General features: G+C 51.3%; 1 protein-coding gene across 1 annotated transcript in view; it reads right to left on the bottom strand.

Moving 5' to 3' along the window:
• Positions 1 to 12,147, bottom strand: part of Gpr107 (G protein-coupled receptor 107) — a 64,758-nt gene that overhangs the window by 24,578 nt on the left and 28,033 nt on the right. Inside the window, exons 10-14 of the mRNA XM_028884653.2 lie at positions 10,268 to 10,343; positions 8,952 to 9,025; positions 8,223 to 8,340; positions 5,129 to 5,259; positions 2,308 to 2,351 (exon numbers count right to left, since the gene is read on the bottom strand). Of these exons, the coding sequence (XP_028740486.1) occupies positions 2,308 to 2,351; positions 5,129 to 5,259; positions 8,223 to 8,340; positions 8,952 to 9,025; positions 10,268 to 10,343 (443 nt within the window). The remainder of the gene's footprint in view (positions 1 to 2,307; positions 2,352 to 5,128; positions 5,260 to 8,222; positions 8,341 to 8,951; positions 9,026 to 10,267; positions 10,344 to 12,147) is intronic.

The raw sequence follows: 12,147 nt of genomic DNA on the forward strand, positions 1-12,147 counted from the left end.
AATAACCTCTCTGTGAGCTTTCGTCATCACACAGCCTGTTGTGCTATCTGCCATAGGCCATGCCCTTCATGTCATCGTCAGCTAAGATCAGTGTGGTGAATCGTCAGAGACCAATCTCCAGTCACACTCAGGACCTCGAGACAAGATGGAGGACCAAATGGGCAAGGCTACCCGGCAGAGGCCAGAAGGATAAGCAGCAGAAGGAAGATGGTGGATGCTCATTTAGAAACACCAAAACATGCAAGGAACAAGGCTCTAGGAGACAGGCCAGCCAGCCCTGCCCAATGAGACCTGTCTCAAAAAACATACACAGAAACAGAAAAGAAGGAGGGGGCCGGAGTGACGGCTTGGCAGTTAGGAGCACCCACATGGCAGCTCACAGCTATCTATAACTCACTCTTGGTGTCTAGCCTATCTGCAGGCAGAACAAGACACATAAACTAAATAAATTTAAAAACATCAACTGCCCCATCTGAACACACTGAGGAAGCCCCTATGCATTAAGTTACAAGAGCACTAAGTCACCTTTTAGTACAATACACACAGCACAACAAAGACAACATGCTCGGAACGGCCGACACAGCCAGGCAGGCTTCCTCAGAGTCCCACATCTACACTCTTCTGCCACTGCAGGAGGCAGGGCTCTGCCCGGGTCTGGGAAGTCACACTTGTGGATCAGCTCATCCACAAGTGGCACGCTGCCCAAACTGCCTGGGCTACAGCTGCAGCTGAGAAGAATGTGCTGCTGAGGGCATGGGTAGGGGGTGGCAGGGGTCACGGGCCTTCGGAAGTCAAGAGAAAACACATGACAGGGAAGCGGCACCTCAGCACTAGAGAGAACAAAGCTGGCATGGACGTGTGCAGAGGCCACTGGGTACTGACTCGGCTCTGGTCATGGCAGTGTCTCCTATACAGGGCTGCCCAGAGCTGCGGGAGCCTGAACAGCTGTGTGGGCTATTCTAGGTCCAAGCTGAACAGAACACAAATAGCCCCGTGAGCACACTCAAGTCCTGAAGTGAAACCTCAAAGCCAGGAGCCATGCAACCCAATAAACACTTGGACATGGCAGGGGAGGGAGCGCAGCTCAGCGGTGAAGTACATGCTGCCTTGCTTCAATCTCAACACCAAAAACACAGAACGGGCGGGCCTGGAGAAAGAAGAGCACCACCTGCTCTTCCAAAGGACCGGGTTCAATTCCCAGCACCCACATGGCAGATCATAACTGTCTATAACTCCAATTCCAGGGGATCTGACACCTTCACACAGACATACAGGCCGGCAAAACGCCACGTACATAAAAAGAAAAATAAATCTTTAAAAACAAACACAAAACACTCCCCCAAAGTGAAATAACTTGATATACATTATCAAGCCTGTGAAATGATTTGCAGCTAGTATATTATTTTCCACATGTTCTAAAATGAACCCATATTTTTTCTAACAAAAACAAAACAAAACAAAGTGCTCAGTGATGAAACTCTGGAATGTAGTGAGGTGGGCCATTTCACGAGCTCCAAGAGCACCGATCCTCCACTGGTGGGCCAGTCCATAAACTGGTGCAGACCAGACACACACACACACACACGCACGCACGCACGCACGCACGCACGCACGCACGCACGCACGCACGCACGCTGCAACGCAGAGTTGTAAGAGTTGCCTGGCGTCGTCAGAGACAGTGCTGGGCAGCAGGCAATGCAGAGGGGCTTTTTAGGCCCTCGAGTCTCCCGTCAAGCAAACATGGACACAGTGGGCTGCAGGAAGCAGAAGGATGCCGCACGCTGCCAACTCTACCCACGGAGCACTGCTCTCTGACCCTTCCCAGAGCCCAGTATTCCCGCCTGAGACTCACTATGGGATTTGGTTCTGAAAAGTGAAGATCTTGGACCGGCTGTGGTGGCACACACCTTTAATCCTCAGGAGGTAGAGGAAGGTGGATTTCTGAGAGGGAGGCCAGCCTGTTCTACAGAGTAAGCTCCAGGACAGCTAGGGCTACACAGAGAAACCCTGTCTTGAAAAGCAAAACAAAATTTTAAATAATTTTTTAAAAAGGTAAATATCACAATCACAATGAACAGCAGAAGTGACACAGGGCTGCTGCCCCAGGCCCCTCTCTGCAACCATCTCTGTCTCTGTAAGCTGCACCTGCTCCCCACCAAGTCATCCATGCCTCTACAGAGTGAGTCCACAAGCCCTGCCTAGCCTGTCCCCCAGCAGCTGGTGCTGGGGAGCCAGAATCTATCCCAGTTCTCGAAGGACAAACTCCAGTGCCGTGGGAGGGACACAAAGGAGCACAAGGGAACTTGCCTTTTCCATCTGTGGCTGAGGCTTCTTGTAAATGTCTGATTGACCTAAAAATAACCAGTCGGAGAGCAGAGGTTAGTAGAGGAGCAGCCTGCATTCTCTTCTATTTCTGGCTCTAGTAACTTGGGCCCTGAACCCCATTGTAAACCAAAAGGATTGGACCAGATGACTGGACAGCACCCTCCCTAAAACAACAGGTCTCTGCTAGTCCACACTTGGCCATTTATGGTGCTCAGTTTATGGTGAAGATGCCCTCTGCTGGCAGAATCCGGGCCAGCAGGAGAGGTTGTGGACACATCATTTAACTCCACTCATTCCTGCAGCCACCCTGTCCCCCAGAAGACAGTCAGCATCACTGAGCAGCCCTGCCACGGGGGAATGACCCAAGAGAAAGCCACTGCTGATTCCTAAGTTGAGGTCTAGCAGCTGGGCAGGTCTCGGGCTTTGGTAAGATTTGTAGCTCTGGAAAAGGCCAGGCTCTGGCAGCCTTTTTCTGGCTGTGCTGTGCTGGTAACTAGTCACTATGCTCCAGGCAGGGGACATTAACATTATTCAAGATGCATGAAGCCAGCCCTGTGGGGCATGCCTGCTATCCCAGTGCTCAGGAGGCTGACAGAGGAGCCCTGCGGACAGTTTAAGACCACACTGGATTAAAAGTGAGCATCAGGCCAGCCAGAGCTACACAGTGAATCTCTGCTCAAAGAACAGGACAAAATAAGACTTGGAGCTACAGGCACAGCTCACAGCCACGAGGAAACAGTCTGCACTGAGCAGACAGACAAGGAAGTGAAGGGAAGCAGGCCAAGGATCCACAGGCAGGGCTCCTCTTCTAATGCTGACCCTCTTATCTAAGGATAAATCACTCCCAAGACCTCAGCAAAGTACCACCCTCCAAGCTTCATGAGAAAGTGAACACACGAAGGCCATCAGCATAAAGGCAGTTTATGCCACTGCTGAACCAAAGCTGGCTAAATCAAGTATTTCAGATATTTAGTAGTGCTATTTATTTGTAATTAAATCTTAGTGTGTATGTGTGTGCACATGTCCATGTGGAGGTCAGAGGACAACCTGCTGGTATTGGTTTTCTCCTCCCCCCACGTGGGTTCCAGGGAGCAAACTCAGGTCATTAGGCTTGGCAGCTACTAAACCATCTCACCAGCCCACTGATGCTGTTTCTTCTGTATTTATTAGCATCTCATCTCTTGCAGCCATTTTCAGGATGTGCACCATAAAGAGTATTGCCATTGGGCACCTTCTCAGTGCTGTGACCAAGTGATAGGAAATGACCACTGGTGGCTTGGTGGCTCTATACTTGCAGTGGTTTGAATGAGAATGTTCTCCCCACCCTACTCCTCATAGACTCATACACTTGAATACTTGGGCCCCAGTTGGTGGGACTGTTTGGGAAGGATTAGGAGGTGTGGTCTTGTTGGAGGAGGTGTGTCACGGGAGGTAGGCTTTTGAGGCTGAGTTAGCGCTTTTTGCTTTCTACTTACAGATTGATATGTGAGGTCTCAGCTACTACTACTCCTATGCCACGTCTGCTGCCTGCTGCCGCTCCCTGCTATGATGGTCATGGACTCTTGACTCTCTGAAACCCCAAATAAACTTTCTCTTCTATAAGTTGCCTTGGTCATGGTATCTGATCGTGGCAATAGAAAAGTAACGAAGGCAATGCTCATCTGGGACCCTTGTACTTCAGTGTTTCAACAATGATGGATGCTAAGAATAGGACCTAACACCTGCTTCCCAGCAAGGTGCCCACTACCTGCGGCAGCACTGACCAGCCTGATGGTAATGAGGCAGGATGGCAGGGCAGCTGAGGAGACTGCATGGTAATGGTCTCATCCCCATTTCTTTTTCTTTTTCTTTTTTTTTGAGACAGGACCTCATGTAGCATCAAGCTTGTTATATAGCAGAGGATGAGCTGGAACTTAGGATCCTTCTGCCTCTACTTCCTCCAGGCTGAGACTCCAGATGCACCACACTGCCATGTTATGTGGTGCTGGGGAAGGAAGCCATGGCTTCAAGCATGCTAGGCAAGCACTGTGCCACCCGAACCCCATCCCAGCCCTCGCAGCCCTCCTCTATACCAGCAGCAGCTGGTTAACAGGAATACTTGGGTTATACAAAGCCTAGTGGGAGGGTGACTCTGACTAGAACATGCTCTCAACAGTCACGGTGGCCGGACAGTACACCCGACCACCTTCGGATTCTGGAGCGCACTGACTCACAGCAATGGGTGCTGCCTGAGAACCTCCCTCCCTCCCTCCACAGTAACCGAGCCCCAGCTGCTCTGGAGAAGCCGTGAGGCAGTCCCTGAGGACGAGCAGGGAGCTGTGGGGTCAGCAACCCGCACCGCTGCCAGGAGTCACAAAGCCTCGTCCTCACAGAACACAGCAAGGACACCTCCCGTCACACAGCTGAGCACAAGCCTGAAGCCCGCCATTTCTGGATCAGAGCAAGCCACTCTCCAGAGCCCCAAAACCTGGGTGGCCTGAGAATTACCCCTAGTTTTATGTTAGAGTATATTCCCATTTTTCCATCTAAACTGGCAAGAGAAAAGATTCTCCGACTCAGCCCTCATCAGACTCCGGCTGACATTTTACACTGTCACCACTCTCCCTTTGAAACCCTCCTCGACTGCGTTAGAACTGAACCCTTTGGCCTAGAGTCCAGACCAGCTCTACTGGAGTCCTCTCGGGAGCTAAGGCCTGGGCTCCCCAGGGCTGTCTTTCTCAGACAGCCCGTGTGGCTCCGGCTGCGCGCGCTCCGGCTGCGCGCGCTCTGCCTGTATAGGCGCTGCCCTCCTAAGGTTACTTACCACACCACTGGGAAGAGGATGGCGCCACAGCACAGCAGGTCAACCAGGAACAGAGAGTCCTTCCACAAGCCATACTCTGTCGTGCCCTCCTCAGTAGACTCTATGATGATGTAGGCCACATTTGCCAGCACCTACAACATGAGACCCCAAAGCGTAAGTGCTCTTATGACAGTGGCCCAAAGTGGGGTGCTCACCTGGCTGGGGCGCTACTGTCCCTCAGCAGCTCTCTGAGAACCTTGCCTCTCAGCTTGCCAGCCCCTGAACCTGTCAGGCCTGTGAAGTAGCTAGCTGCTGTGTGGTTTCCTCCTGGCCCTCCGCTGGGCTGCAGAAGCCAGACTTTCTCATACGGTAGTCCGACCCCCTAAAACTGCAATGGTGGAGAAACTATGTGAAGAGATTTCCAAGGAGCCCCAGCTGTTTCTCGTGTCTCATCAGGTCTTCCTAGTCCAGGACACAGACTCAGAAGAGACTACAATATCCTAGACTGCTGGAGCCCATTTAGGCTTTACCCAGCAGGTCAGCATAAAAGGATGATTGGACCACAAGCCCGAGGACCAGGTGTCTGGGATGGTCTGCACTTGGCTGTGCTGGGGGAGGTCTTTTGCGCCACCCCTTGGCATTCCTTTAAATACCCTAGGGCAGAGACAGTCGGGCCGGATGGATTAGGATCCAGGCCCTCCCGAGGCTACCTTGTATTTTCTGTTTCTCTCCCCTCTTTACTTCTATCTAGTATTTCCTGCTGCTCCTACTCAACGAGTACTCTGGGGAAAAGTGGGGGTGGGATGGCCCCCCACACCAGACCCCAGCCACCCTCAGACTGCAACCAGGCCCCACGTCAGGCCTATCCAATTAAGACACCTCTAAATCCCTGGCCCAAAGACATGGAGATTTACTACTTGGCGTTGCCTCAAATCATTAAGTTTGAGGTGGTATATAGCAATGGGTGATGAAAACACTTTGCTTTGGGACACTCAAAGCCTCAGGCAGTCTCAAAAGCTACTGGGCAGGTAGCACGTCCCATCCCACATAGCCAGGATGTCAACACTCCTCAGGCCCAGCTCTTCCTGAGAATTCTTGGTCCTCAGGGACAACAGTTCTAAGTGGCTGATACAAAGACCTGAGGTTGGGACGGCAAGAAATGCAGAGTTCAGTGACTGCTCTGTTATTCACATAGGCTAGCCAGTCCGGTCCCTATACTGCACAGGACACAGGTCTTCCTGAGGTTCATCTGCCTTCATGTCTTGCTTCTATTTCCACAATCAAAGCTTTGCCTTGTGATTTTAGCCCTGCCCTTGGGCTCTCAGCAGGTTATGAACAGTTTTCCAACGGGCTTATTTGAGACCGCACGCACTGTGGCTCGGGGAAGTTTCTGATTTGTGCTACCTCCTCTAGAGAATCCATGAGCTGTGATGCAGAGAGAAAGATGAGGCATGTGGAGACTGGAGAGCTAGCACAGCAGTTAAAGTGCCTGCCGGGCAACCATGGGGCACAGAGGCTGCATCCCAGCACCCACTTTACAAGCCAGGTGTCCTGAACACAACTATAACCCCAGCTCGGTGAGATGGAGTGCGATGTGCTTGCTGGCTTCAGTCCTAGCCTAGAAATGCAAACCCCAATTCACGCACTCTGCATGAAAGAGGCTGTTCCCAGAGGCAGTGCTGAGCCACACCCCACAGCGCGCTTGAATACCAAGTTACTCACTTGTGCTCCAGGTAAGGGTTAGGGCGGGGCTCAGCACACTGTTTGCCCAGGTAAGGGTTAGGGCGGGGCTCAGCACACTGTTTACCCTGCCTGTTCAAGATCCTGGGTTCCATGCCAAGCACAAGAGAAGCAAAAGGGAAAGAGAACAGAAGCTCTCTGGTGCTCCCCATGGCAAAAGGACGCTGGCTTTGGTCAAGAGCTTCCCAGACCAGTCCCACTGTCTAAACACTAACTCCTCATCTTTAGTTTCAAACATCCTATTTCCTTGGGGTGACAGTCAATGTGGCCTCATGTGTTCACCCTTCAGGAGTCAACAGGACAGAGGCTTCTTCACACCCAGCTCAGGCCAGGGGAGGAGTCAAGAGACAGAATGGCCTGAATCTGCCAGAGATATGAAGGGCAATTCCCAAAGTGCAAGGAGAACTCAGGTTCTGTCCCGCACACTCACAACACCATGGCAGGTATGGAACTCCAGCTGCCTAGAGGTGGCCCTGGTGGTTTGGGTACCAGAAGACCTTAGCTTGTCTGGTTCCTCTGACAAGTGCCACAGATATCTGTGGCTACTCCTTTACCTGTCACATTCCTTTCCTTAAACATCCAACCAAGCGCCATCTCCATTACAAGGCCCTTCTAGACCATTCTGGGTAATTACTTTCTCCCTAAAAATCTACAGCAACTGGTTTGTCACAGGTCTGGTGCTAACCCATGATCTTCCCTGCTGAATACTGCCAACAGCCAATCAATCGCCAGAGATGACACGCCCAGGAAATTTCCCTCTTCCTTCCTCTCCTGCCAGCCACACCCATGCTATGGTCTTCAACAGAAGGAGCTGCCCTCCCCAAAGGCATGGCTGTGGCCAGGCAGCCAGGAAGAGGTCCCTGGCTGTGGTGCCCTCAGCTCCAGCCTCCGCTTCCTTGCACAGCCTGCTGAGGGGCTACGTCCTTGTCAGTCAGGTCTCAGACCACAGCCTCCAAACACAGGGTGAGTGTAGTTGAAAGTTTTGTTTAAAAATGTCAGCCTTATGGGGCCACTCTCCTATTCCATCTTGCAGGGAAACTCACTGAGTTCTAAAATACTGCAGGGAGCCTGGGCCTACTCATGAAGAGAACCATCCTGCCAGAGGCAGCAGAAGGCATGACAGAATGTATCCCTCACTTCTCTGCAGCTCTCAAACCACAATCTAGGATGCCCTGTCTGAAGGCCAAGTGGCCACCAAGGCTCGGAGGGCACACCTGAAACTAGGTCGGTCAGCAGTCAGCAGGGGGCCCCATCTGCAGCCCACAGCGGCAGAAGCAGCTCAGGTTTCCAAGGGAGCTGACTCCCTGCACACAGGCCTGGAGCTGAGCCCCGCCCAGAGCCAGGGAGGACCGACAAGTCAGCCACAGTTCTGTACCTGGAGCGGGATGACGATCATGAAGATCTTCTTGTCTTTATCAGACAAGATGTGCTTGATGAAGGCCCAGCCAGTGCCGATGAGAGCGATGGTGATGAACAGCAGCGCCCCCTTTAGACTAGAAGACAGAACATTTCACAGATACCACCAGGCCCCCCAGATTCTAGTCTGTCAATCACCCTGTCAACTCATTCTGGGATTCTACACTCCCCCATTTCTTCTTCTTTTTTTCTTTATGATTTATTTATTTATGTATATGAGTGCTCTGTCTGTCTGGAAGCATGCCTGCAACCCAGAAGAGGGCATCAGATCCCGTTATAGATGGTTGTAAGCCACCATGTGGTTGTTGGGAATTGAACTCAGGAGCCCTGGAAGAGCAACCAGTGCTCTTAACCACTGAGCCATCTCTCTAGACCCCCATTTCTTTTTATTTTTTTTTTTAAGACAAGATCTCACATAACCCAAGCTAACTCAAACTTTAACTCAAACTGCAATCAAAGATGACCTTGAACTTCAAATCCTCTTGCCTGTCCCCACCTCCTGAGGGCCGGGACCGTGGGTGTGCCCCACTAGGCCTGGTTTACCCAGTGCTGGGGATGGAGCACAGGGACTCACACAGCTCGGCCAGCACTCTGAGCCACCCCCGCCCCCAGGCTTTAAGCCTCTATCTCTGTAAGGCACTGCATGGTGCAGGCACTGCCGCCATGTCTTGCGGACCTGTATACTTACAGATGAGTTATGTAGTACACAACAGCCCAGCCTTCGATCGGGAAGCCCTGCGAGGAGATGTAGTGGTAGTCGATCTGAAATCAGACAACTGTGCTTCAGCGGGCTGTGCCATGCACCTCAGTGCAGGGTAAAGCAATAATGACTCCCGGAGTCCTTGGGAGGAGGGATGGGCTGTGCCCGCCCACCCCGCTGTCTAACTCCCCCATTGCCGAGTCTCTGGCAGGTACACCAGTGTGCTCACACACTTAACAGAGAGAGCTGACAGAGGCTTCAATGACCCTAACCCCCAGCCCAGGTCCCTCTCTTGAGTCACACTGGCAAACACTCGCACTCCCCAGCCAAGCACACATCTGGAAGTCCTGCAACTCCAGTCCTGCAAGTCACAGTAAGACAGCAGCCAGCCGGTCAGTATTTTGACCCACGTACAGGGACCTGGCTTCAACAGTCTCCAAGTTTAGACACTTGGGACTGCCAAGCATTTGAACTTACGAGGCAGATTCCTGGCAGGGCTAGGAGAGCTGGCCATGGCACACAGTCCTCATTTTCTAAATGGCATCTAGATTTTAAAGTGGCTCAGGGCGCTCCCAAGAATCTCTTAACTTAAATCCAAAGGGGTAATTATCCAAGTAACTGTCATGGCCTGTTGTTATAGCTGAGTGCGTTTCTGCTTTCTTCTAGGACTCCATTTCCAAGTGTAGGAGGAGAGCCAATCACATGCACTTTATGCACACCTCACAGATCCCCAGAGCAGGGAAGCCATGACCTTGGCTCCACAGGCAAGCTCATTTTGATGTGTATCGGTTCTCAGTAGTCAAAGCTCAGTTCTTGGGCTCCTGATCTTTTTAAGAATTGGCTTTTTTTCTCCAGTAAGTTTACTATACTGAACTTCAAGGACAGGAATACAAGGATGCTTAGTAAAATGAGGGAAGTCCAGGAATGACCTGGCAGGGGGCACACTCATCTCCAGATGACAGAAACAAGGGGAAGTGTGTCTGATGTGCACAAAGACTCACATCTATAACCCCAGCACTCAGGAGGCTAAGCCAGGAGAATCACGAGTTCAAGGCCAGCCTGGGCTACAGAGTAAGACTGTCTCAAAAACAAAGAACAAAAGCCAGTGTTCTGGAGACACTGTGGTTTGAAGGTAGGATGGGAGGCAGAGCTCACTGGCCCCACGGCCAGTTCTCTGCACAAGGGGCTTTACGAGAAACACTTTGTCCCCTGGGCTCCCACCTATGCCCCACTTTCTACCTTATTTTCCCAATCAAGTATGCACACCCTTCATTTCATAAGTGATCCCAAATGCTAATACATACTGCATGGAACACCAAAGAAAGAGACTTGGTGAAAGGAAGGGCCGCCATCAACCAGTGAATTTTAAACACATCATTCCTATAAAAAGAGAGAGGAAAGAATTAAAAGACTTCACTTCCCCAAAGGCAGCCACACAGTCAGGTACGGTTTTGCTGTTTTTTTTTTTTTAAGACAGGGTTTCTCTGTGTAGTTTTGGTGCCTGTCTTGGATCTCGCACTGTAGACCAGGCTGGCCTCGAACTCACAGAGATTCACCTGGCTCTGCCTCCCGAGTGCTGGAATCAAAGGTGTGTGCAGCAAGTACAATCTGAGCAAACCACAAACATGAAGCCATTTTCTTTTTTTAAAAAAGCAGTTTTTGCCCATAGGAATGGCCTCAAATGAGTCTGTGGTAGTTTGAATGAGAATGGTCCCCATATGGTTGAATGCTCAGTAACCAGTTGGTAGAACAGTTTGGGAAAGACAAGGAGGTGTGTGGCCTTGTTGGAAGGGGTGGGTCACTGGAAATGACAAGCCATTCCTGGTTAGCTCTCTGCTTCGCACTTGCAGATCAAGACATGAGTTCTCAGCTACTGCTCTGGCACAATGCCTGCCTGCCTGCTGCCATGCCAAGCCATGATGATGGTCATGGACTTGCCCTCTGGAACGGTAAGCCTCAAATAAACTCTCTCTTCTAAGTTGCCATGGTCATGGTGTCTTTTTTTTTAATTGAATTTTTCTTATTAATTTTATATACCAACCACAGTTTCCCCTCCCCCCTCTCCTCCTGCTCCCTCCCCCCACCTCTTTTCTACCCCTCCCCCATCCACTCCTTAGAAAGGGGCAGGCCTCCCATGGGAGTCAACAACCCATGGCATATCAAGTTGAGGCAGGACTAAGTCATCTTATCACAACAACCGAAAAGTAACTTAGGCAGAGTCCTACAACATTTCCCACCCACAATTTAATGCAGTAACTGGGAATTACGCACTGCAGACATGCAGGACAGCTGCTGAAGCATGCTAGGATGGCCAGCTAACAGCTTTCTCCCTGGAAACCATACTGAGTCAGTTCACACAGGAATAAAGAGGACAGTCCTAGAGACAATGAGAGACCCCAAGGAAGACAGAAACTGCAAATGTCTGAGCCCAACCCAGAGGGTCTGGGAGCTGGCCATGGCGACAGGTGAGGAGAAAGTGCTGGCACCATGCTCTTGTCCCCTCTTCCTAGCCTCGTGGATAGCGTCCCTACATTCATCTCCCCTCACAGACTCCAGGCCACCCTTGGGCTCCAGGCATTGGATTCACCAGCTCCATCAGCACTGTCTAGAGCAGCAGGGGGACAGCGACAACCTGGATGTAGACCTGTCTCTAAGGACTGCAGGCTAAGACGTGACAGTGTAACCCACAGGACACTAGTGTGGCTAGAACCAGGCATTGGGATGCAGAGACAGCAGTACAGCTGATGGAGAGCTGGCATTGAACTGCACTAGCTGCATCTGCAGGCCACACCCTCTGTACATTTAATACATATACAGAAACCCCCCAAAACCCAACCAGCCAACCAAACAAAAACCAGCATACCACAGACACCACTTACAAGAACATACAAATGTCCCAAACTGTACATTCAGCGTATTGGGGTGACTTCCAGGCTGGGGAAAGTGGGCGAGGGACAGGAAGTAAAGGGGGGATGGTCAGCTGGGAGAGGAGCATGCGCAGAGTGACAATGAGGTCACAGCACAGGCTGACGCACACCGGGCTTCTGGGTTTATTCCTGGGTACTTTCCTGTTCTATGACGACTGACTTGAAGGTCAAAAAGGAAGTCAAGGCCAGAGCAGTCCGTCACTATTGAACGGCAGTGGGCTTCACCCAGAGGGCAACACTGCCTACTCTCACATCCT

This window comes from Peromyscus leucopus, chromosome 4, assembly GCF_004664715.2.
Source record: "Peromyscus leucopus breed LL Stock chromosome 4, UCI_PerLeu_2.1, whole genome shotgun sequence".
NCBI lineage: Eukaryota > Metazoa > Chordata > Mammalia > Rodentia > Cricetidae > Peromyscus > Peromyscus leucopus.